This window comes from Euprymna scolopes, chromosome 28, assembly GCF_053919585.1.
Source record: "Euprymna scolopes isolate OS-2025 chromosome 28, ASM5391958v1, whole genome shotgun sequence".
Classification (NCBI taxonomy): Eukaryota; Metazoa; Mollusca; class Cephalopoda; order Sepiida; family Sepiolidae; genus Euprymna; species Euprymna scolopes.
In genome coordinates this window covers 8,641,230-8,664,418 of record NC_136509.1, presented here as the reverse complement: position 1 = coordinate 8,664,418, position 23,189 = coordinate 8,641,230, and the positions used below count along the sequence as shown (strand labels likewise).

Sequence of the window (23,189 nt, the reverse complement as noted above, 5' to 3'; positions counted from 1 at the left end):
GCATATGTATATATTAAAAAGTGTGCACATGTATATATTAAAAAGTGTGCACATGTATATATTAAAAAGTGTGCATATGTATATATTAAAAAGTGTGCATATGTATATATTAAAAAGTGTGCACATGTATATATTAAAAAGTGTGCACATGTATATATTAAAAAGTGTGCATATGTATATATTAAAAAGTGTGCACATGTATATATTAAAAAGTGTGCACATGTATATATTAAAAAGTGTGCATATGTATATATTAAAAAGTGTGCATATGTATATATTAAAAAGTGTGCACATGTATATATTAAAAAGTGTGCACATGTATATATTAAAAAGTGTGCACATGTATATATTAAAAAGTGTGCATATGTATATATTAAAAAGTGTGCATATGTATATATTAAAAAGTGTGCACATGTATATATTAAAAAGTGTGCACATGTATATATTAAAAAGTGTGCATATGTATATATTAAAAAGTGTGCATATGTATATATTAAAAAGTGTGCACATGTATATATTAAAAAGTGTGCACATGTATATATTAAAAAGTGTGCATATGTATATATTAAAAAGTGTGCATATGTATATATTAAAAAGTGTGCATATGTATATATTAAAAAGTGTGCATATGTATATATTAAAAAGTGTGCATATGTATATATTAAAAAGTGTGCATATGTATATATTAAAAAGTGTGCATATGTATATATTAAAAAGTGTGCACATGTATATATTAAAAAGTGTGCACATGTATATATTAAAAAGTGTGCATATGTATATATTAAAAAGTGTGCATATGTATATATTAAAAAGTGTGCATATGTATATATTAAAAAGTGTGCACATGTATATATTAAAAAGTGTGCATATGTATATATTAAAAAGTGTGCATATGTATATATTAAAAAGTGTGCACATGTATATATTAAAAAGTGTGCACATGTATATATTAAAAAGTGTGCATATGTATATATTAAAAAGTGTGCATATGTATATATTAAAAAGTGTGCATATGTATATATTAAAAAGTGTGCACATGTATATATTAAAAAGTGTGCACATGTATATATTAAAAAGTGTGCATATGTATATATTAAAAAGTGTGCATATGTATATATTAAAAAGTGTGCACATGTATATATTAAAAAGTGTGCACATGTATATATTAAAAAGTGTGCATATGTATATATTAAAAAGTGTGCATATGTATATATTAAAAAGTGTGCACATGTATATATTAAAAAGTGTGCACATGTATATATTAAAAAGTGTGCATATGTATATATTAAAAAGTGTGCATATGTATATATTAAAAAGTGTGCACATGTATATATTAAAAAGTGTGCACATGTATATATTAAAAAGTGTGCACATGTATATATTAAAAAGTGTGCATATGTATATATTAAAAAGTGTGCATATGTATATATTAAAAAGTGTGCACATGTATATATTAAAAAGTGTGCACATGTATATATTAAAAAGTGTGCATATGTATATATTAAAAAGTGTGCATATGTATATATTAAAAAGTGTGCACATGTATATATTAAAAAGTGTGCACATGTATATATTAAAAAGTGTGCATATGTATATATTAAAAAGTGTGCACATGTATATATTAAAAAGTGTGCATATGTATATATTAAAAAGTGTGCACATGTATATATTAAAAAGTGTGCACATGTATATATTAAAAAGTGTGCACATGTATATATTAAAAAGTGTGCACATGTATATATTAAAAAGTGTGCATATGTATATATTAAAAAGTGTGCACATGTATATATTAAAAAGTGTGCATATGTATATATTAAAAAGTGTGCACATGTATATATTAAAAAGTGTGCACATGTATATATTAAAAAGTGTGCACATGTATATATTAAAAAGTGTGCATATGTATATATTAAAAAGTGTGCACATGTATATATTAAAAAGTGTGCATATGTATATATTAAAAAGTGTGCATATGTATATATTAAAAAGTGTGCACATGTATATATTAAAAAGTGTGCATATGTATATATTAAAAAGTGTGCATATGTACGCTAATGCTTTACTATATAATAGGCTTCCTTAACTACCATGGAGAAAAGTTGGTAAGGACCGTAGAGGTAAATTTTTTTTTTTAAACTTTAACCCCAACTTTAACCCCTTTACATTCATTGTTTTTGGCTCAAATTAAATTAAAAAATTTGACGTATGTCCAAGTAACCACATCTAAAATTTCAAGTGTTTAGATCCAAGAATTGGCGGAGAAGTTTGGTAGAGTCTGCAAAGGTCAACTTTGTAAAATTTGACCTCTTGTCAGACAAATTTTCGCCCAAAACTGATTAAAAAGCTTGCTGCATGTCTGAATCCCCTTCATATAAAATTTCAAATGTTTAGACCCAAAAATTGGCTGAATAGTTTGCTAAATCTATTGAATTTTGACTCCTTGGAAGCATAATTCTCAGCACAAAAACGATTAAAAAGCTATATATATATATATATATATATATATATATATATATATATATATATATATATTTGTTTAAAACATTTTGCCTACCAAACACCTGTCAGTTTTTGGTCTCCAGACATTAAACTTCATATATAAAGGTATCTGAACCCATGCGAAACTTTATATTTGGGTTTTAGCCGGGGATATCTGTGCAAAAGTGAGAAAATTGAGAGAATGGAATTTGCTAGGTGAAGATCGAATGCCGGCATTACAAATATGCATGCATAACGTAATAGCTATGAGTTCATCTAGTTGCTCGTATATCCATGACTGAGGATATTAGCAAGTTCGTTTTAATATTTAAAATAAAAAATAGTCGTTTAATGTCAAGGCGAGAAGAATCTTAAATCTCTCTCTCTCTCTCTCTATATATATATATATATATGTATATATACCGGCGTTGCCCGGGTGTTTGAAGGTGTATGTTGAGCAAAAAAAAAAAAAAAAAAAAAAAAAGAAAGAAAGAAAAAAGACGCGGCCAATTTTTTAAACTTTGACCGCTATTATGACCACTTAACATTTATTGTTTTGGGCTCAAATCAAGTTATTTATTAGATCCATGTCAAAGGAACCCATATCTAAAATTTCAAGTGTTTAAAACCAAAATTGTCGGAGGAGTTTGGTAGAGTTCTCAAAAGTCAAATCGTTGAACTTTGACCCCTTAACAACCAAATGCCTGGACAAAAACGGATTAAAAAGATTTTCCCAAATCTCAGTACCCTGTATATCCAATTTCGAGTCTTTAGATTAAAAATTGACAGAGTTATTGCGTAGTTAAATGTACACAGACACACACATTCACTTTTATAGGTATATAGATAAATCTGTATATATACTAGCATTTCAGCCCGGCGTTGCCCGGGTGTTTGGATGTATGTTGAGCAAAAAAATAGTGGTAGTAGGAAGGCAGGCTCGAACCCGTACCGCAAAGGAGGAAAAGAACGGGGTAAAACCTAACGTTTATGCTGTTCCGACCACCTCTAAACCGGAAGCGACAGTTTTTAAAATTAAGGCTAGACAATCTAAAGGAGAGAATAACTTTCAAAATATCGGCGAAAAAAGTGACCCCCACCCCCTGTAGAAAAGTGCCTAGTTAAAGGGGAAGATATTCATGTTTTCGATATTTGTCGTATGAAAGGTCGAACTTAAAAACGATACTGATCTTGGTAAAATCCGTCGCCTCCATCGAAAGTTTAAGGCAGACCTGCAAACAGACATACATACATACATTTATATATTGGTAACTAAAAATTTTCGACCCAAACTGATGAAAAAGCTTGCCCTATCTCTGAATACCCTTTATGTAAAATTTCAAATATTTAGACCAGAAATTTTCTGGGTAATTTGAAAGAGACCGCAGAGGTAATTTTTTTTTAAAATTTGACCCCTATTATGACCCCTTAAAATTTATTGTTTTGAACTCCAATCAAGTTATTAAGTTAGATCCATGTCCAAAGAACCTATATCTAAAATTTCAAGTGCACAGACCCAAAATTGTCGGAGAAGTTTGGTAGAGTTCTCAAAGGTTGAATCGTTGAACTTTGACTTCTTAATAGCCAAATTTCTAGCCAAAAACCGATCACATTGATTTTCCCAAATCTCAGTACCCTGTATATCAAATTTCGAGTCTGTAGACAGAGTTATTGCGTAGGGAAATGTACACAGACACACACACACGTTCACTTTTATAGATATATATATAGGTGTGTGTTTGTGTGTGTGCAACAATTCTATAAGAACATCTGAAAATTTTCAACATTTTGAACAACAGAGAAGATTACTTACGTTTAGGATGAAAATAATTAAAAAAAAATAAATTGCGACTCAATTTCTTAGATGCTTTCTGTTCATTAACAGGTTAAAATTTACGGCTAAAGCTTAAACACTCTGAGAATCTTGTTTAATCGATAACTAGTATTCAATACTGGTCCTAATTTCTCTATTTTCCAATAGAAGTTGTGCCAAACTTATAAATTCTCATGCTATGAAAATTATATTAAAATTTGAAATTTGGGGAATATTTATTAATTGATGTCAAATATTTATTCAAAACATTTCACAAAATAGTTTTCCATGATTAAGAAATGCTTATTCAGATCGATACCAATCAATAAAAATATTTTCATGCCATCTGACCTTAAGAAGTAAACTGAAATTTGAGGCATATTTATTTACTGATTAGCAAGGACAGGCCGATCTTGCCCGGTCGTAAAATACGCTTAAATATGATATTTTAATTTATGCAGATTTCGACATTTATAATTATGGAGCAAATTCTCTATTAAATATTATATTGTACATAATATATAGTACTGATTTAAACAATTAAAAGGTGACTAGGGTACCATCAGCTAGAATCGAAACCAAAACGGTTAGCACTTTAGCCGCGTTCCATACTGTTTGAGTTATCGACCTTAAAAATTAAATAACTTCAAACTATTAATGAATTTGCCATGCACAACAGTAATATAAATTTGTCGGCAAGTTGAAATGAACATTTTGCATTTGCCGATATATTTCTGCACGCATTATTCACGCATCCAAACAAAGATCTTATTATAAACCATCCGTGGTGGATGATTACCAGTTCCTGTTAATTTCAGTTTTGTGTTAATTTTAATGCATATAAAAGCAAACTTCTCTTTTTTTCCCACTATAATCGCCCTGACCCCCATCTGACTCCTATTGAATTGAATGGCTCTTGTCTTGACAAGCTTCTAGGACTGACCTTCACTTCTGATGTAATCCTCTGTATAAAGGCCAAGTACGCCATAGGATGTACTGTTGTCACATCTTGGCAGGAGCTACTCGGCGCGCCTATCTTGCCTTGATAAAGTTCAAAACCAGCTTTGAAATCTAGTGGGTGTTGCCCTCTTCTCTGCCCTGCAATCCTTTATTTACAGTACAGACGTTGCGAGCCTGTCTCTGCTCTATCGCATTTTCCTGGCAAATGATCGTCTGAGCTCCAATCTATAGTTCCTCTTTGTCAAACTTTCACAAAATACACTCGACTAGCTACAACCACTACCAACTATTTCCCCCATTCTCTGTCAGTGTCTAAATCTAAACTCAAATTTCATGTACAAATCTTATCTTCTAGAACTGCCCACACATGAAACACTGTTTCACTGATCTGCTTCTCGGCCGATTACAATATGGTAGTATTCAAGTCCAATGTAAATAAGTTCTTATTGAGCCGTCCCCTTAAATAATCGAAATTCTACCCAATCTACACCATTAACGATTAGTACACTACCACTTTACGTTCATCACCATTATCCTCAAATGGCCTTTGGGCCTTGATAAGTGGGAATTCCCTTGTAAAATATGCGACTAGTAGTTAAAGAGTTTATCGATTAAACATGTACACACAGGCACATATACAAACCTACTGTTTTGTTTGTATGAATATTTTATATACGTGATTCTTTGATGAATGATTCAACATTTTCTTTCCAAATTAGTGCATTAAAAGACTGGAAAACTGATCCCACCTGATGAAACCTATCCCCCAGAAAATGAATGTTTTTTTTTTTTATTTTACTTTTTATTTATCGCAAGAACACTGATTAAGAATATATGAACGTTGTAGTTCTTAGTTTTGTAGTTTTTTTTTTAACCTTTAGCTGGACTTTTAGTTTTTTTTATGTAATAGATTGAATACTATTAATAGAACAAAAGTTGCTAATATATCTATGGATGAAGAAAATATAGTTTCATGTATTTAACTAAGAATATCAGTGATTGTAATACGATTGGAACTGAATTTTATAGGCTGTGACGGTATTCGTTGAGTCGATCAAGCACATTGTTTGCTTTTGTTAAAATAAAAGATACTATTTAGCAATGTGAAGATGTCGAATTAAAAATTTGTTTTCTGCTGAGTTCATAATATTTTCGAAATATTTGTTATTTTTAAAGTAAAAAAAAACCCCATGTTTTTTTTTGTTGTTGTTTAGGTCAATCTGTGACTTGCTATCTTCAGGATAATTGTTCATGTAATAAAAGAAAATATAATTTCTCTTTCTCTTCTTTCATTAACGCATAGTTTCTTTCTTTCTATCTTTTTTCTCTCTAACTCTTTCTTTCTTTGAATGCGCTATTCTTTCTCTCTTTATTAACGCACAGTGTATTTTTCTGTCATTCTCTCTCTCTTTCTCACTTTCTTCCTTTCTTTCAATGCGCGGTTCCTTTTGATAATTGAAAACAAGGCTCAATTTTGATTTGTCCACCATTGATAGAAATCTACAAATTTGATTAATTTTTGCTATTTCATCTCGGAGGGCATTTTCATAGTTAAAGACAATTTTGTTAAAGGATTTTTTAGTATTCTTGTGAATGTGCGCGCATATACATACATACATAACTATAAAACTCTCCGTTTTATTTATCATAATTTTACCATAAATATGACTGTTAAATCACTCCCACAAATCACGTTGTTTCTCTAAACAGCACTGGTACATGTATCCCTCTGTATAAAATACGGCATGTGTATGTTTATATATTAAAACTAGTACAGGATTCACCCTCAAACAAATGAATCGATCATTATGAATTATGGAATATATACTCTAGGCAACACTGTGGGTTACAGTAATATATATTATTTTTATTTTTAGAATTCTTGAAATATGAGGCTTTATAATTTGTCCATTCATTTTTGTTTGCAAACATGCTCGTCTTTTTTATTGTTTCCCTACGTTTCGGCCAATTTATCCTAGGTCCTTCTTCATATGCTTAACAGCGACGGGATAGAAATGCTACGTCTTGTAACTGTATCCCATTAATTATTGCCCTCGATGTATCTGTTCCAATTCATATTTCCTGTGAACGTTAAGCCGAGGAGTTTGATTAAAGTACTTTCACGTAATTTAGCATTAGCCATAGCATGAGGCGGTTTCTTGTAATTATTAAAAGAAATAAGCTTAGTCTTGACAGCATTGAATGTTATCATTGATTTTTGTCCCCATTCCACTACAGACTGGAGGTCTTCCTCTAGAGTTTCCGCTATTGCCTTAGATATGTGTTCATTCGTTTTCCCCTCGTCCCTGCCATGAGGCGTAGTGTCATCAACAAATATACCCATCTCAGAGACAATTTTATCAGGGAGGTAATTTATAAATATCAGGAATACTGAAGGTCCAAGGATCGACCCCTGAGGTAATCCGCATTTATATCATGTTTTGACGTACGCCCATCAAGGACACTTGGATTCTTCTCTTACTTAAGAAAGATTTAATTATGTTAACTATTCGTCCAGTAATACCATATATTCTGCCTTTACCGAGAAGGCCCTGTCAAACGACTTAGATATATCTAGGGCTACTGCCCTATACTCCCCTCCTTTATCCAGTGCATGGTATATACGTTCAGAGATTGCAGTTAGGATATCTGCAATAGAACGGGCTTGCCTAACTCCATATTGTTGGTCGGACAGAAGTTTAGCAAATGTAAGCTGGTGGACTAGAGCTGGATTAGTTATAGACGCAAATATTTTGGCAAAACGAAGGAGGAAGCTAATGGGGCGATAGTTCAATGGCTCAGTTCTTTCACCAGAATTATTGTAAACTGGTATCACAGAAGAAGTTTTCCAGCAGTCACGAAAGCAAGATTTGTGAAGGCATTTGTTCAAAAGTTTGGAGAGAACTGGAGCAACCTCAGCGGAGCATTTTGACCGAAATATTCTCGAGTTCGATAAATTCACAAGTTAACATTCACAGGCAACACGAATTGGAGCAAATACATTGAGGTTGTTGCTGAAGCAGATGCGAGGAAGGCGTGCTCTCTCTCTCTACCATGCCAGAATGCGAATAACACCTGAGAGTAACCTGTATCTCTACAAGACCACCGTTGGCTCATGCATGGAGTATTGCTGTCACATTTGCGCTAATGCAGCTATCACCAATCTCTCGCTCCTAGATATTCTTTTCTAGATAGGGTTCAGAAAAGAGTCGCTAATCTTATGTCCTACATTGTCGACTAAATTGCAACCTCTATACTCATCCCTGAAACGTGGCATCCTTGTGCCCGTTTTACAAGTATTTCAATGGCAAGTGTTCAAAGCCCTAGTACCCCTCTCAACGAAAATACCTTCCATAAACCCGACAAGCTGCTAAAGCCCACCCTTACACTGTAGAAATCTATAGATGCTTTAAGGCCTCTACTCAAATAGCTTTTTCCTTTTGGAATTCTCTGCTTCCCTGACATGCAGAAATTCAAGCGTAATGTAAACAAACATCTCACTACGCAACTCCCTAAATAGTATCATTGCAAATCTGGTCCCAAATAGTAGCCCTTTATGACTAAGTGGCTTTATGCTTTGTTTGGGTTGAAAAAAAAAAAGCAGTAAAAATTATAGACCTGAAGAAGATCGGAGGTTACAACTGTCGAAATATATTTCGAATAATATTTAAGGTGAGTACAGTTTATTGGATAATCCAAAATATTAATCTTTTATATTTAAAAATATTATATTAGCTTTAGTTTGATAATCGAAATTCTACAAATCTATTGAGTCGAAGGAGGTACGTGATTTAACGTATCATATATAATTCCTCGATATGAACCGTAATCTGCAAAAACGGCAAAATTTGGTCGACTTACCGTAACCTTGTCCGTTGTTTTCACAATCGCCAACATGAGCTAAATCGCAATATTTCAAATAAGAAATAGGAAAAAAAAACATCTTTAAATCGGAAATCAATTTTATTTCGAAACTCAATTTCTATGAATATTCATTTCCTCCATCGATATAAGAAAAATAAGAAAATACACAAAAAATAAATAAAAATAAAAATAAAAAAAGATGTAGACAAGATCTTCTTGTAGCATTAACTGATTGGTTGAGACAAATATCGATCGTCTGATCCAATTTATTGAGTCTCTTCTTGCCGATATTCTAATCAGGTTTAATTGTGCTTGGGGGAAGCGATTTTTATCATTAGCAATTGTCGATATATGATGAACATTCAAGTTTACTAACCCTGACCAATATTATAGAAGTAGCCCACTTAAAGAATTTTAACCGATTTTTATTTCGCTTATTTGTAAAAGAATGTTACATCATAGACGATTTTTATTCTTTGAGTTATTCGGACTATTCTCATCTCGGATAATATTTTTACAACGTTAAGGCCGATGTAATTGCTGAGCATCTCAAAGTGCTGCTTGTCAAGTTCGGGAATCTGTATAAAATCTCGAGCTAAACGCTTTTTTAATCGACGAGAGTAGATTATTCTCGTTCCGTCAGCCATGATATCGATGCCGCATAACCGTTCATTCATTGATACATTAGCAACTTTTATTCTATTAATCGTATGCAAACTATTATATACAATGCATAATACGGCATAATCACGTTGACACACCGGTTCCCATCAGATCACCGAAGTTAAGCAACGTTTAGCCTGGTTAGTACTTAATGAGTTACCATTTGGGAATTCTAGGCGCTGTATATGCTCTCCCCTTATCTCGGCATTTGTTTCCAATCGTTTTGAACCTCCACTTACGACAGGTATTTAACAATGCCGACTCAAGAGAGTTGTGGTTAGATTATTACGCAACGCTTGCCACAAAAATTTCACGCGCAGGCACCCTTATCCATAGTCTGTAAAGACTGGAAGAAGTTACCATATATAAGACAGTAGTCTATGTGTATGTCTAGCTAAAAGTAAAAAAAAAAACAAGCTACAAAACAAAGAACCACAACGTTCATATATTTTTGATCAGTGTTTTCGAGATAAATAATCTTAAGGAATTCATCACTTTATTCTTAGTATCGCTTAAAGTGACCACGGAACCTTCAAACTGGAGAAGAACTGCTTCAGCAGAAACTCGTGCCACAACAATCCAAGTATTTTTAGTTATGTTCACTGCAAGCAAGGCATACTTCTACTTGAATATAACGAGGCTACTATTTGGGGCCATATTGCAAATTCTATGTTTATATTTTATATATATTTTATATTTTTATTGCCCCCGCCTTCGTAAAAGGAGGGTGGACCTGTAAATTCACTCTTGTCCGTTCGTTCGTCCGCACTTTTCTCAATAACTACGCCTTTGAATTTTTTGAAATGTTGCACAAACATTAAACATGATAAGAGTAAAAAAGTAACAAAACGGATTTTCCAGGAAAACTCCGGTTATCCGTCTAGTAGTGCCTTTCGGGTTAAAATTGCTAAAATTGACACTTTTTTGCTTATAAGCCCCCCCCCCAATAGCGACTTGGATTTTTATAAAACTTTCTGAAAAGTTGTAACTAACTGATTTCTATATAATTTTGTTCTTCTATACTTGGCGATAATTCTTAGGTGTGCCCTAGGGGATCTTTTAGCGTTAATAAAAACACTCAACTTTTTGGGACTATTTTACCATATTTGACCTTTCTGAATTTTTTTCTGCAAGGACCCGTGGCGGAGTGGTTAGAGTACTGGAAAAATCAATTGTAAAAGTGATATTCACCTGAAGGTTGAAGGTTCAATCCTCAGTGTTGGCGACCAAAATCTACATTTGCGAATTACTTACGACCTCTATCCAGTTATGGCTGACAGAACAAGAGCACGCTACCCCGTGAAGTAAATAAAGGGTTCCGCTCGAAATTCCGTCCAAATTCCCGAGTTCAACAGAAACATTCCCAAGTTCGACAAGATACACATGAAGAAGGTCGGAGGTTATATCGACCGAAACGTTGTAAAAATTACATTCAATATGAGACCAGTAGTCCGATGAATCAAAATAATACGAGTTTACCATATTTGTTCAAAATTTTCTGTGTAGGTCTATTTAGCAGTTTCACATGATGCTGAACTAAAATTAAAATATGTTAAGGCCTTGGAAACTTTTGGGGCTTAATTGGGGGAGGGTGATAAATGATGGACTTAATCATTTCTTTTTTTTTTTTGCATGGTACAGAACTCAAATTTACAAATGTTAAGACCTAAAACTGCACCGTTTGTTCATTTTCACCAGTGTTTGACGTTCCCCAATGCACTTTTGGGGCTAAATTTGGTGGGGGCAAATGCTGAACTTAGTCATTTTTATTATACCTTGTTTATTGTGCCCTGACGGGGGACCATGCGTGCTTCATCCGTTTTATCTATTTTTATATTATATGTACGTTTTTTATTGTCTCTATTTTTTTTCTTTTGTCTATCACTGTGGCTACTGAAGATGTGTTTCATTGTCTATTCGTGAGTTCTCTAAAGGGTGTTGGTTGTTGTTGCTGGTAACCATCTGAGGATCTTGGTGTCTTTTTACTTTTTTCTGTTCTGTTAAGTTACGTAGTACTTCCTTTCGAGATCGGTTCTACGTGTGAAATGTTGTATGGGTTCTCGAATACCTTTTTTTTTTTTTTTTTTTTACACAGTGATCACCACTTATCAAGGCCCGGAAGCTACTCAGGGATAAGGGTTATTGCAAGTACATCACGTTAGTGAGGAGATTTTATGAAGTGTTTAATTAGGGGGGCGGTTCATTAGGAATTTGTTAACATTAGACTTGAAGACATCCAAGGTGTAGTCCGGGGGGAAGCAGGCAGACGGAACAGAGTTCCACAGGCGTGCAGTTCTAAGAAAGAAGCTTTGCTCATGAAATCCGCGTTTTGATTTAGGCACAGATATAGAGTGGGGAAAATTTTTCACAGTGGATTCAGCTAGACGGGTGTTTTTCGTGAAAGATTGGCGAGGGGGGACCAGGGATTGGAGTTCAGACGAGCACCTGCCATGAAAATAACGATAAAACAAGGATAGGCTCGCAACGTCTCTTCTGTGGGAGAGGGGTTGCAAGGTAGAGAAAAGGGCATCCCCCACTAAACCACGAAGTCTATTTTGTACTCTGTCAAGGCATGATAGGCTGTTTTTGGCAGTTCCTGCCCAGATATGGCAACAGTATTCTTAGTTCAAATTTGTTTGTTTCTATCTGTCAGGGGCTAAGCTGATCCACCCTTTTTAGTAATAAATGGACTCACCCAGAGACAATAAATAGAGTTGTTTTTAAACGCCGCAGCAGCGATTAGTGTCAGTTAGGATCCCAGAATCATCAGGTGTAAATCTATAACTTAATTTTGCTTTTTATGCTAATTATACTACTTTGTCTTATCAACAGTCTGCAGTAGCAATGATATCTGTTTCTCTGTCTCTATCGGTTTCAGCTTTTACAACTACACCGGAAATTCAAACTTATTCGCTATGAATGATCTTGCGCCCACCGGGATTATAGAAATACGTAGGGGAAACCCGGTGTTGTCCTGATTAATAATTTGTGCAAATAATCTGTAGAATATGGTTTGGTTGCTTGTTTTGTTTTGCGGCATATCAACCCTTTTCAGGTTATTTAATGCTGAATCTAATAAAATTGGAAAAGAAGTTTATGTTCCAGTTGTTTATATCTTCAAATATTTATTCATGATGCTTGGTTTGGTTGTTTTGTAAAAGGAAAAGGGAGAAAAAGGTGGGCTGTTATTTTTGGTGGTGATTTTGCAGAACATAATTGAGTTTTGCAAAAGGGAATAGAAAAACAAACAAAAAACATCTTTTATCTCAAGAAGCCAATATCTTCAGGCAGCCTGATCTGGTAGCACCAGGTAGAAAGAGGGGGAAAAATGAAAAACAAAGGAGAAAACTTACGTTTGATAGTATCATCTTAACGAAGGTAGCGTTACAGTCAACCATGATGCGAAATTCCCCGTTGTTCTTCAATTCTTTCATGATGGACATATAGTTACCATTGATCAGTTCCAATTTACGCACCGTTACCTCGAAATCATTGTCTTGAGTAGCTTTCAGGATTTCTTGCATGCGGACAAGACCTGCAAATCAAACAACAAAGTAAATAACATTAACTCTTCTAAAACCTTCACATTTTGATAAATACGTTTATATTTTTATAAACATACTAGCAGACTTCTCAGCGTTGCCCGGTCGTAAAATACGCATAAGTGTTATATTTTAAATCAATACATAGCCTTAGACGTGTGCATGCGAGCATTGTTTTTCTTTCTAAACAGTTCATTTCTTGAAGTAAAAAACAAACAATTCTCGAGCTAATATCTAAACTAAAACCTAAATACATTGAGTCAAGTGCGATAACAATCTTTAAAAGTGTTTTCAAACCTACTTATTCTGAACTTAAAGCTGCCGTGAACGATTCGCGCATGCCCGGTCGAAAACAGTTAAAAACAGGTAAAAATCCAATGACTCCCAAGAGCCATGGTTAAAAATTTTAATCTCTTAGCAGCCTTTTTTCGGATAACAATTAAAATGTTTTCCACATGTCTGGCTACCATATATACTAAATTTCAATTCTGTATATTAAATACTCGTCAAGTATATAGGTTGAGAGTTGTCCTCACACACATTCTAACTTTATATATATATATATATATATATATATATATATATATATATAGATAGATAGATAGATAGATATTACCCTTCCTCGAAGCAGGAGGTAATGGCAGGGAAGGTGGTCTGCTTACCAAGAATATAATTATTACACCACTCACAAATAAAGCATTGAAAATATTTGACTTGGATTATTAACAATACTGTTCTCATCTTGGGTGTTGCTTGCACAATGTTTCGGCCCATGTAACATCCGATCTTTATCAGGTTTCTCTTGTCGAACTCGGGAATCTCCACGAAATTTCGAACCGAACAATTTATTTAATCTACAGAAGTAACTGCGCTCGTTCTGTCAGACGTGAATATGAAGAAGTCTTAAGTAATTCGTAATTCGATACTTCGTATCGCCCGCACCGAGGATTGAACCCTTCAACTCCAAAAGAATGACCCAACTAAATTTTACCTAGTACTTTATGTGTAATTCTTGTGGATAAATAATTGATTAAATAAAGGATTCTATTCGAAATCGCATGTAGATTTTCAAGTTCGTCAGAAAGATTCCCGAGTATGACAGAAAGACTCCAGAGTTCGAGAGAAAGATTTCCATGTTCGGCAAGATACACGTGATGAAGTTCAGATGTTACATAGGTATTCACACAGCGTTTTAGCCTATCAAGATGAGAACACTAGTCCAAATAATACAAATTATTAAGCTGCATTTAAAAAGTCTGAAATAGTATAATCATCTATCTATCTATATATATAAAAGTGAACATGTGTGCGCGTGCGCGTTAATTTCCCTACGTAATAACTGTCGGTTTTAAGTCTACAGACTCGAAATTTGATATACAGGGTACTGAGATTTTCGGGCAGAAATTTGGCTGTTAAGGGGTCAAACTTCAACGATTTGACCTTTGAGAACTCTACCAAACTCCTCCGATAATTTTGGGTCTAAACACTTGAAATTTTAGATATACGTTCCTTTGACATGGATCTAACTTAATAACTTGATTTGAGCTTAAAACAATAAATGTTAATGGTTCATAATAGGGATGAAAGTTAAAAAAAAAATTGACCGCTCAACATACACCTCCAAACACCCGAGCAACGCCGGGCTGAAATGCTAATATATATATAAAAGTGTGTGTGTGTGTGTCTGTGTACATTTTCCTACGCAATAACTCCATTTTCAGTCTACAGACTCGGAAGCTGATATGCAGGGTACTGAGATTTGGGAAAATCTTTGTTATCCATTTTCGGCCAGACATTTGGCTGTAAGAGGTCAAAGTTCAACGATTTGGCCTTTGAAAACTCTACCAAACTCCCTCGCCAATTTTCTGTATAAACACTTGAAATTTTAGATATAGGTCTCTTGGACATGGATCTAACTTAATAATTTGATTTGAGACTAAAACAATAAATGTTAAGGGATCAAACTTTAAAAAAAAAATTGACCTCTGGGGTCTCTAGCAAATTACTCAGATAATTTCTGGTCTAAACATTGGAAATTTTACATAAAGGGTATTCAGAGATAGGGAAAGTTTTTTAATCGGTTTGGGTCGAAAATTTGAGCTGCCAATAGATAAATCTATGTATGTATGTTTGCATATCTGCCTTAACTTTCGACTGAGGCGACGGATTTTCACAAGATCAGTACTGTTTGAAAGCTCGACCTTTCAGACGACAAATACCGAGATATTGGCTAAAAACATTAATATCTTCACCCTTAACTGGACAGTTTTTTACAGGGGGGGGGTCGCTTTTCTCGCCGATATTTTCGAAAGTCATCCTCTCTTTTCGATTGTCTAGCCTTAATTTAAACTTACGTCACTTTCGGTTTGATAGTGGTCGTAACAGCAAATATATCAGTTTTTCCCCGTTCTTTTCCTAATTTACGGTACAGGTTCGAGCCTGCCTTCCTACTACCACTTTTTTTTTGCTCAACATAAACCTCCAAACGCCCAGGCAACGCCGGGCTGAAATGCTAGTCTGAAATAGTATTATCTGGAATAGGATAATAATAGTAAAGCTTCAGTCTCAGCAACATAAACCGAATCTGTATTTAGGATAAAAATAATAGTATTGACTTGGTTTCAGATAAATACAAAGTAATCATTAGTAATGAATTATAATTTTTCTATCATAATACAGATACAACATTTTGCACTAAGATACACATTTTTAACACCTGAAACACTCAGTGAAGATTCTATTTAATCCATATTATGGAGAAATTTCGATTTTCTGCCTTCGCCAGTCGTATTTGTGTTACAAGAGTAGATATGATTGGATTCGAACCTGCCAAAGTTCACTCCATACCCCGCAACGGTATTACGGTAACCACTCTCCAACCACAAGATTTAACTAGTACACCACTGAATAGTTTAAAGATGCAGGCATTGTTTAGATTATTCGATCTACTGTACACATCTTGAGTGTTATTCTCTGAACGTTTCCGCCGATGTAACCTCCGATCTCGTTCAGGCGTATATTGTCGAACTCTGGAATCTTTCTGTTCAACTTTGAAATCTGCACGGACTTTCAAACGGAACCCTTTATTTAATCTACGGGGCTAGCAATCTTTCATTTCTGTCGGCTGTGACCGGACAAACTCCTTAAGTAAGTTGCAATTGTATTCTTAATGTTTTTAACTTTAAACCTTCAATAGTGTATTACTAAGAATTGATTTTTGCCAATGACTCATGACGCAACGGATAAAGCACTAGGTGATTAAGCTTTAACCTTTTATGACCTGAATTATGATGTAGATGATGAAAAATTATTGTTAATTTTAGATGGCGGCATACTTAATCTAAGCAATGGACCGTTTAAATTTGGAGGTATCTGGTATATATCCATATACTGACCAAAAACGTACAGTGCGTGTTTGAATCAATCCCAACTTTATTTATGCTGTTATATTTATTTATGACTGAACGAATTATTTCAACTAGGCCATAAAGGGTTAAAGAAAACTGCTCTAGAGGTTGAACTCTCAATCCTCAGTGCCGGCAATACTGAGTATAGCAGTGCTAATTACTTAGGACTGCTATCCAAACACGGCCAATAGAACGGCAACAGTCTACTTCTGTGGATTAAATAAATGTTTCAGTTTGAAATACCGTACAGATATCGAAGTTTTAAAGAAAAATTTCCAAGTTGATACACCTGAAGAAGGTATGAGGTTACATCAACCGAAAGTAACACTTAGAATGAAAACAGTCCAAAAAAGTCAAACACATGATCAACTCTCATCAAAATTTCAGAAACATGCTTTCGAAATTATAGACGAAAGCAATTGGCTGTGTCTTTTCAATTCTCGATGACAAAATTGGAACCTGAAACCCAATCTCGTAGACATCAACCAATCTATTGGGTCGAGAGTTCTCTTTAACTCTTGGCCGGCTTCCATCGCTACTTGTTTTATTTGTCATTTGTACAACGAAATATATCAGCATTGATGGATACAAAACTGAAAAGAATAAATATAACTAAACGGTGGCTGCGTATACTGTTTTCGGTTTTGTCCGGGAAGGAGGCGGAGATAGCAGAAGGTTTCGCGACAATGATGAGTTTCAAATCGACGGCAGATAATAGCTTCTCGGCACCGTTTTGCCGGTCGAGCAACGACGTTTTCATTGCACGAATTCAGTGATTATTTTCTCCTGATGGATGCTTTTACGGCGTAATGGAGTTGCTCCAGCATTTCACTGGTTCGAACAATGCAGGCCGTAAATTTGACATCGCAAAGAACACGGATAATAGTATTAAATGAAGTATTTACAGCAATCGGAAAACACTTGTTTTTGTCTCACTTTTTTCTACCGGCATCGATTTATCGATATAAGAATGTTATTTATCAACCCCTATGCATTATGATGGAATGATGTTTGGTCGGTTATTACTGAACGGCTGTGATAAAAATGAACGAAAGTTAGATAAAAAACAGGAAATGAGGATTTTGATAGGAATTAACAAAATAGGTTCCTAAATTTTTTTAGATGTGGATTGGTTATTCGTATTATTTGGATTCATCGGACTACTGTTCGCATCTTGAATCATTTACACAATGTTTCGGTCGATGTAAACAACGGTGGCAATGACCCGTGGCACAATGGTTAGAGTATTTTGAAAATCAATTATAAAAGTGCTATTCCCCTGAAGGTTTATGGTTCAATCATTAGTATGAGCGATCGAAAAATACTGCAAATTTCTAAGGACATCTAACCAGTCATGACGGACGGAACAAGAGCATGCTACCCCCCGTGAAGTGAATAGTTCCGTTCGAAATTCCGTCCAAATTCCCGAGTTCGACAGAAACACTCCCAAGTTTGATAAGATACACTTGAAGATCGGAGGTTACATCGACCGAAAATGAGTCAAGATGAGAACAGTAGTCAGACGAATTCAAATAATACGAATAAACAAACTAGGATGGAATTTTCTGTTGTGTTTTTGGACAAATCGACATCTCTTTATTTCATATAATGTTTAAATACAAAGCACAGTTTATTATATACTAGCGGGGGTACCCGGCGTTGCCCGAGTGTTTGTTTCCGGGACGGGGGGGAGTTTTAAAAATGTTATGGTAGGTAAGTAGGAAGGATCAAACCCGGAGTCATGAGTAAAAGTAGGAAAATAAAGTGTGAAAAAAAAACCAAAAAAAAACATCTGCAACGTTAACAGTTCGGCCACCAAGAAAAGTCCATTCCAGTTGTTTAGGAAAAAAAAACAAAGAAAAACGACTACGGTAGGTCGGCGCGAACGTGAAAATATAATGTGAATTGTTCAGCACGCTAACCACTACGCCACAGAGCACTGCAGCTTAGTTTAGTGATTTTAAATAACTTCACATGAAAGAACTACGAAGCCAAACCGGTGTTCTCTTCTCAACTATTCCTTGTGAACGATCCTCAAACGGTGTTAAGTGGTGGCAGGGGGAGGAAGAATTTATTAGAGAGAAAATATTTTACCACTTCCATTGATCTTAACCGATTTTGGCCGTGACTTCTCAGCAGAAAAAGTATAGAAATCTAAGATTATCGAGGAATTTGAGAAATAATAAGCCTATAACACACCTCAGATATTGTTCTGCCGTTTGTGCATATTATATTTGCATGAAATATCTTGATTTTTAATCCTATTAAGGTCAAAATCAGACGGAAAAAATAAGTTCATTTTATTTATATAGAGAAGAGAAGAGAAGATAGATAGAAGAGAGAGAGAGAGAGAGAGAGAGAGAGAGAGAGAGAGAGAGAGAGAGAGAAAAAGTTTCACAGCGAAAAAGACAGGAGTGGTAATATTAAACCGAGGGACCTTCTGTGCCACAGAATTTATTTTTTTTACATAGTTATAACCGTTTTCAAAGAACTTTTGTTAACGATGACCGAAGGCTGTACATGGGCGTCCGGAGTGCGCCTTGTCATACGAGGGTTGTTCCAAAAGTAAGGCCTCCAATGTTTTTAACTCAAAAAGCTATGAAGACGGAGTGGTACCATTAAAACGAGTTGTTGTTCATCAGAAATTATTTTTCTACATAGTCACCAGCATTCATAATACACTTTTGCTATTAATTAAATGAGGCGTCTTTGTTTCTACGATCGTTTATGACAAAGTTTACTTTCGCAGAGTTTAACATCATTCTGCAACAGATAACTGAAACATTCATGTTTGGAATGCATAAGTTCAATCTGCATATCATTGCAATTTTAGCGCCATTAAGAACATGGTTAATAATGTCAAATGAAGTATTCAGACGAATAAAGAAAACACTTGTTTTTGTTTCACTTATCGACTCATCGAAAATAGAATAATGTGATAAAATGACGGTCTGTTGGTTATTACTGACTGGCCATGATAAAAATGAACGAAAGTTAGGAAAAAATGGAAAACAATATTTATGGTAATAAACAAAATAAGATGAGCTGTTCTATGTTGTTTCTTTTTTTCTTTTGACATATCGACATATATCAGAAATTTATTTTTCTACATAGTCACCAACATTCATAATACACTTTTGCTAGTAATTCAATGAAGCATCTCTGGTTCCATCCTCGTCCATAACAGACGTCGCTTTCGTAGAGTCTCTACCATTCTGCAACAGAGTAATGAAAAATTCAGATCATGAATACATAAGTTCACTAGCCATATAATTACAATTTTGCTCCTTTATCCATTCGGCGAACAGGATGCAATATTTAAATAAAACCCCTTGTATATACATATGCATAAATTTGTGTCTTTATATATAAGTTTAGTGGTTAAAGTTAAATTCTGAAAATCCAAATATAAACACATATATTCGAGTTAAGAATTTATTATTTGACACAAAGAATATATAGAGGGGAGTTATGTTAATTTCCTTAATCCATGGATTTTCAATACTGGCCACATATCATCAGAGGAAATGAAATGCGGTTAGTAAAATGTTCAGCTGTAAATAAACACGTATTTTGCTTTTCAGCACATGTGCGGGTGGATGAGCCACCTTTGTGTTGGTCAGTACGAAATGGGTTACCATGTTGGAATACCAGACGCTGTATGCGGTAGGACGTCGACACTTCCGTGCAAGAACTTCAAAAACCATGACGTCATAATCTCCCCTGATGACTATATAAAAGTTGCTGGGGACTATTTGAGAATTTGATATTCCCATGAGACTTCCTCCTTCGACTTCGATAATGTTAAAAATTTAGCAAGGAGATATGAAGTAACGATAAAACAAAGACAGGCTCGCAACGTCTCTACTGTGGGAGAGGCTACAGAGAAGAGAAAAAGGCATCCCCACTAAACCATGAAGTTTGTTTTGTACGCTGTCAAGGCAGTATAGGTTGTTTTTAGCAGCTCCTGTCCAGATGTGGCAGCAGTACTCCATCCTTGGAGTACTTGGCTTTTATACAGATAAGGAATTGCATCAGTAGTGAGATATCTTCTGGAGCGGTAGAATGATCCCACCATTTTTCCAGCGTCCTTGGCAACAGACCTGATGTACGTGTTCCATTTCAGATCAGGAGTAAAGGTCAAACCCAGAAGCTTATCTAAACATGGATCCTCCCCAAGACGAGAGCCATCCATTTCAATTGATGCCAGATGGGGATAAGAGCGTTGACGATGTAAGGATAGGAGTTTGGTTTTAGATACATTACAAGTAACCAGCCACCTCTTCCCTTAACGAACCACGCGCTCAAGATTAGAGGAGAGAGAATTAGAGAAAACTTTATCATTTACGGCCTTTGATGTGTTGCCATAGATGGTCGTGTCATCAGTATAGATGTCAACGAATGATTTAAGTATGTGTTTTGGGAAATCATTGATGAAGATCAGGAAGAGAGTTGGGCCTAGGACGGACCCCTGAGGGGCTACAGCATTAATACTGTGGGCTTCTGATTTCTGCCCATCAAACACTACTCTTATGAACCTATCGGAGAGAAATGATTTAATGACTGAGAAAACATTTCCAGTGATACCGTAGCTGGAAATCTTGTGATGTAGGCCCTTATGCCATACCTCATCGAAAGCCTTATATATGTCAAGAGCAATTGCCCTGGAAAGGAAGTCTTTGTCAGAGATTCACTAATCCTATGAGATATAACTGTTAGCAGATCTGCTGTAGATCTTGCGAAGCGGAAACAATATTGCATGTCACTAAGAAGGTTTTTTCTGTTGAGGTGGTTGACTACTTCTTTATTTAATATGGATTACAACAACTTACGATAAACACCCGTCCAGCTGAAACCACTGTCAAAAAGTTTCCCCACTCTTTAACTGTGCCAAAACCAAAACGTAGATTCCATGAACAAAGCTCCTTTTTTTAGAAGTGCTGGAACTATCTTCCGTCTGCCTGTTTCCCACCTGACTACAACGTGGATGTATTCAAGTCCAACATAAGCAAATTCCTGATGAACCGTCTCCTTAAGTAAGACACTTATTCAAATCTCCAATACTAATAATTACTACAATACGATACTATCCTATTGATTACTGTACACGCAATAACCCTTATCCCCGAGTGGCTTCCTGGCCTTGATAAATGGTGACTTCTATGTAAAAAAAATATTGATATATTCCGGAAAGCGATATATTTGTTTGATGTATCTGATTGATCTTGGCTGCACGAATAATACAATCTAGTAAGTACCCTACATTAACGTCTGTTCAAAGTCGTATATAATACTATTCCCTATATTTTAGGCTTTCGATGTATCTTTCAATGTATTTCGTGGTCTGCTATACCCGTTCGTATTTATGGCTTACACCAGCCAATCATATTCTTGTATGAAGAGTACCACGATGTCTTCAAGTTTTATGATAACACTAAATTGCCACGGACACTCTTGGACTTAAACCCCAACTCTAACACAACAAATGTAGATATTCTTACACTAGCTTTTCTATTCTTTTAGTGTTTTATGTATGTGTTAAATAGAAAATGTTTACAAAATATACGCCTACAAAACAAATGATTCACAAAGACATTCGTATAGAAAATGACCCATTGACACTAAACAAGCATAAAACCTACCAACCTAAACTATTCTTGCAGACTATAGAATTTACTTCTCGATATATTTTTTCAAATGTAAATTTATCATAGTTGATAAACTATATAAATAATGTTTGCAGTTCATATGAAAACAATATACATGAACTTTAAAATTAAATTAGTTAAGTGTAAACATGTGATAAAAATTTAATTTGAAATTAGATAAATTCTACGTTACATCAAAAAGTATGTTCCATTTAAGAGTTTGGTAGCAACATTCTGTCTGAAGAGACATTGGCTTTTTGCATCGAATTCACTGCAGTATCTGCTGTATCTATACAGTCGAAACTAGAGTGGTATCATTAGATGCAGGCCTGGGAGGATGATAAAGATATCTAAGTTGGACCAGGTATTGGCGTAGAAGACAACGTCTGATGAAAAGTCAAGCCAATACGATCGGAGCCAGCATAGGGACAGGTGTTGTCGGAAAATATTGTGCTTCACCATCCGCCTATCGGGACTCCCAAACAAAATTTTTGTCTGGGTTAATTCCCTACACCTTTGCCTTTCCCCAGGACATCGACAAGGCATTGGAGCTATTTAAGGAAAAATTGTATATATATATATATATATATATATATATATATATATATATATCAGCTATATCCCACCCTTGACAGTAGAAATTCCTCGGTGTAAGAAAGCCTTCTACTCCAATAGTTCCTTCCTCAGAAGGTATAGACTTTGGAACTCCCTTCCGGGATTCTGCTTTCCCTACTGTACTGACATGCAGAAGTTCAACTGCAATGTGAACAGCAATCTTGCTACTCCACCCCATTTCATAAGACCCCTGCAAGTT

General features: G+C 34.9%; 1 protein-coding gene across 2 annotated transcripts in view; it reads right to left on the bottom strand.

The window, feature by feature from the left end:
* Nucleotides 1-23,189, bottom strand: part of LOC145249442 (glutamate receptor ionotropic, kainate 2-like) — a 1,370,511-nt gene that overhangs the window by 587,785 nt on the left and 759,537 nt on the right. For both annotated transcript variants that reach the window (XM_080110999.1, XM_080111000.1), the window contains exon 5: nt 13,132-13,313. In XM_080110999.1, coding sequence (XP_079967125.1) covers nt 13,132-13,313 — 182 coding nt within the window. The remainder of the gene's footprint in view (nt 1-13,131; nt 13,314-23,189) is intronic.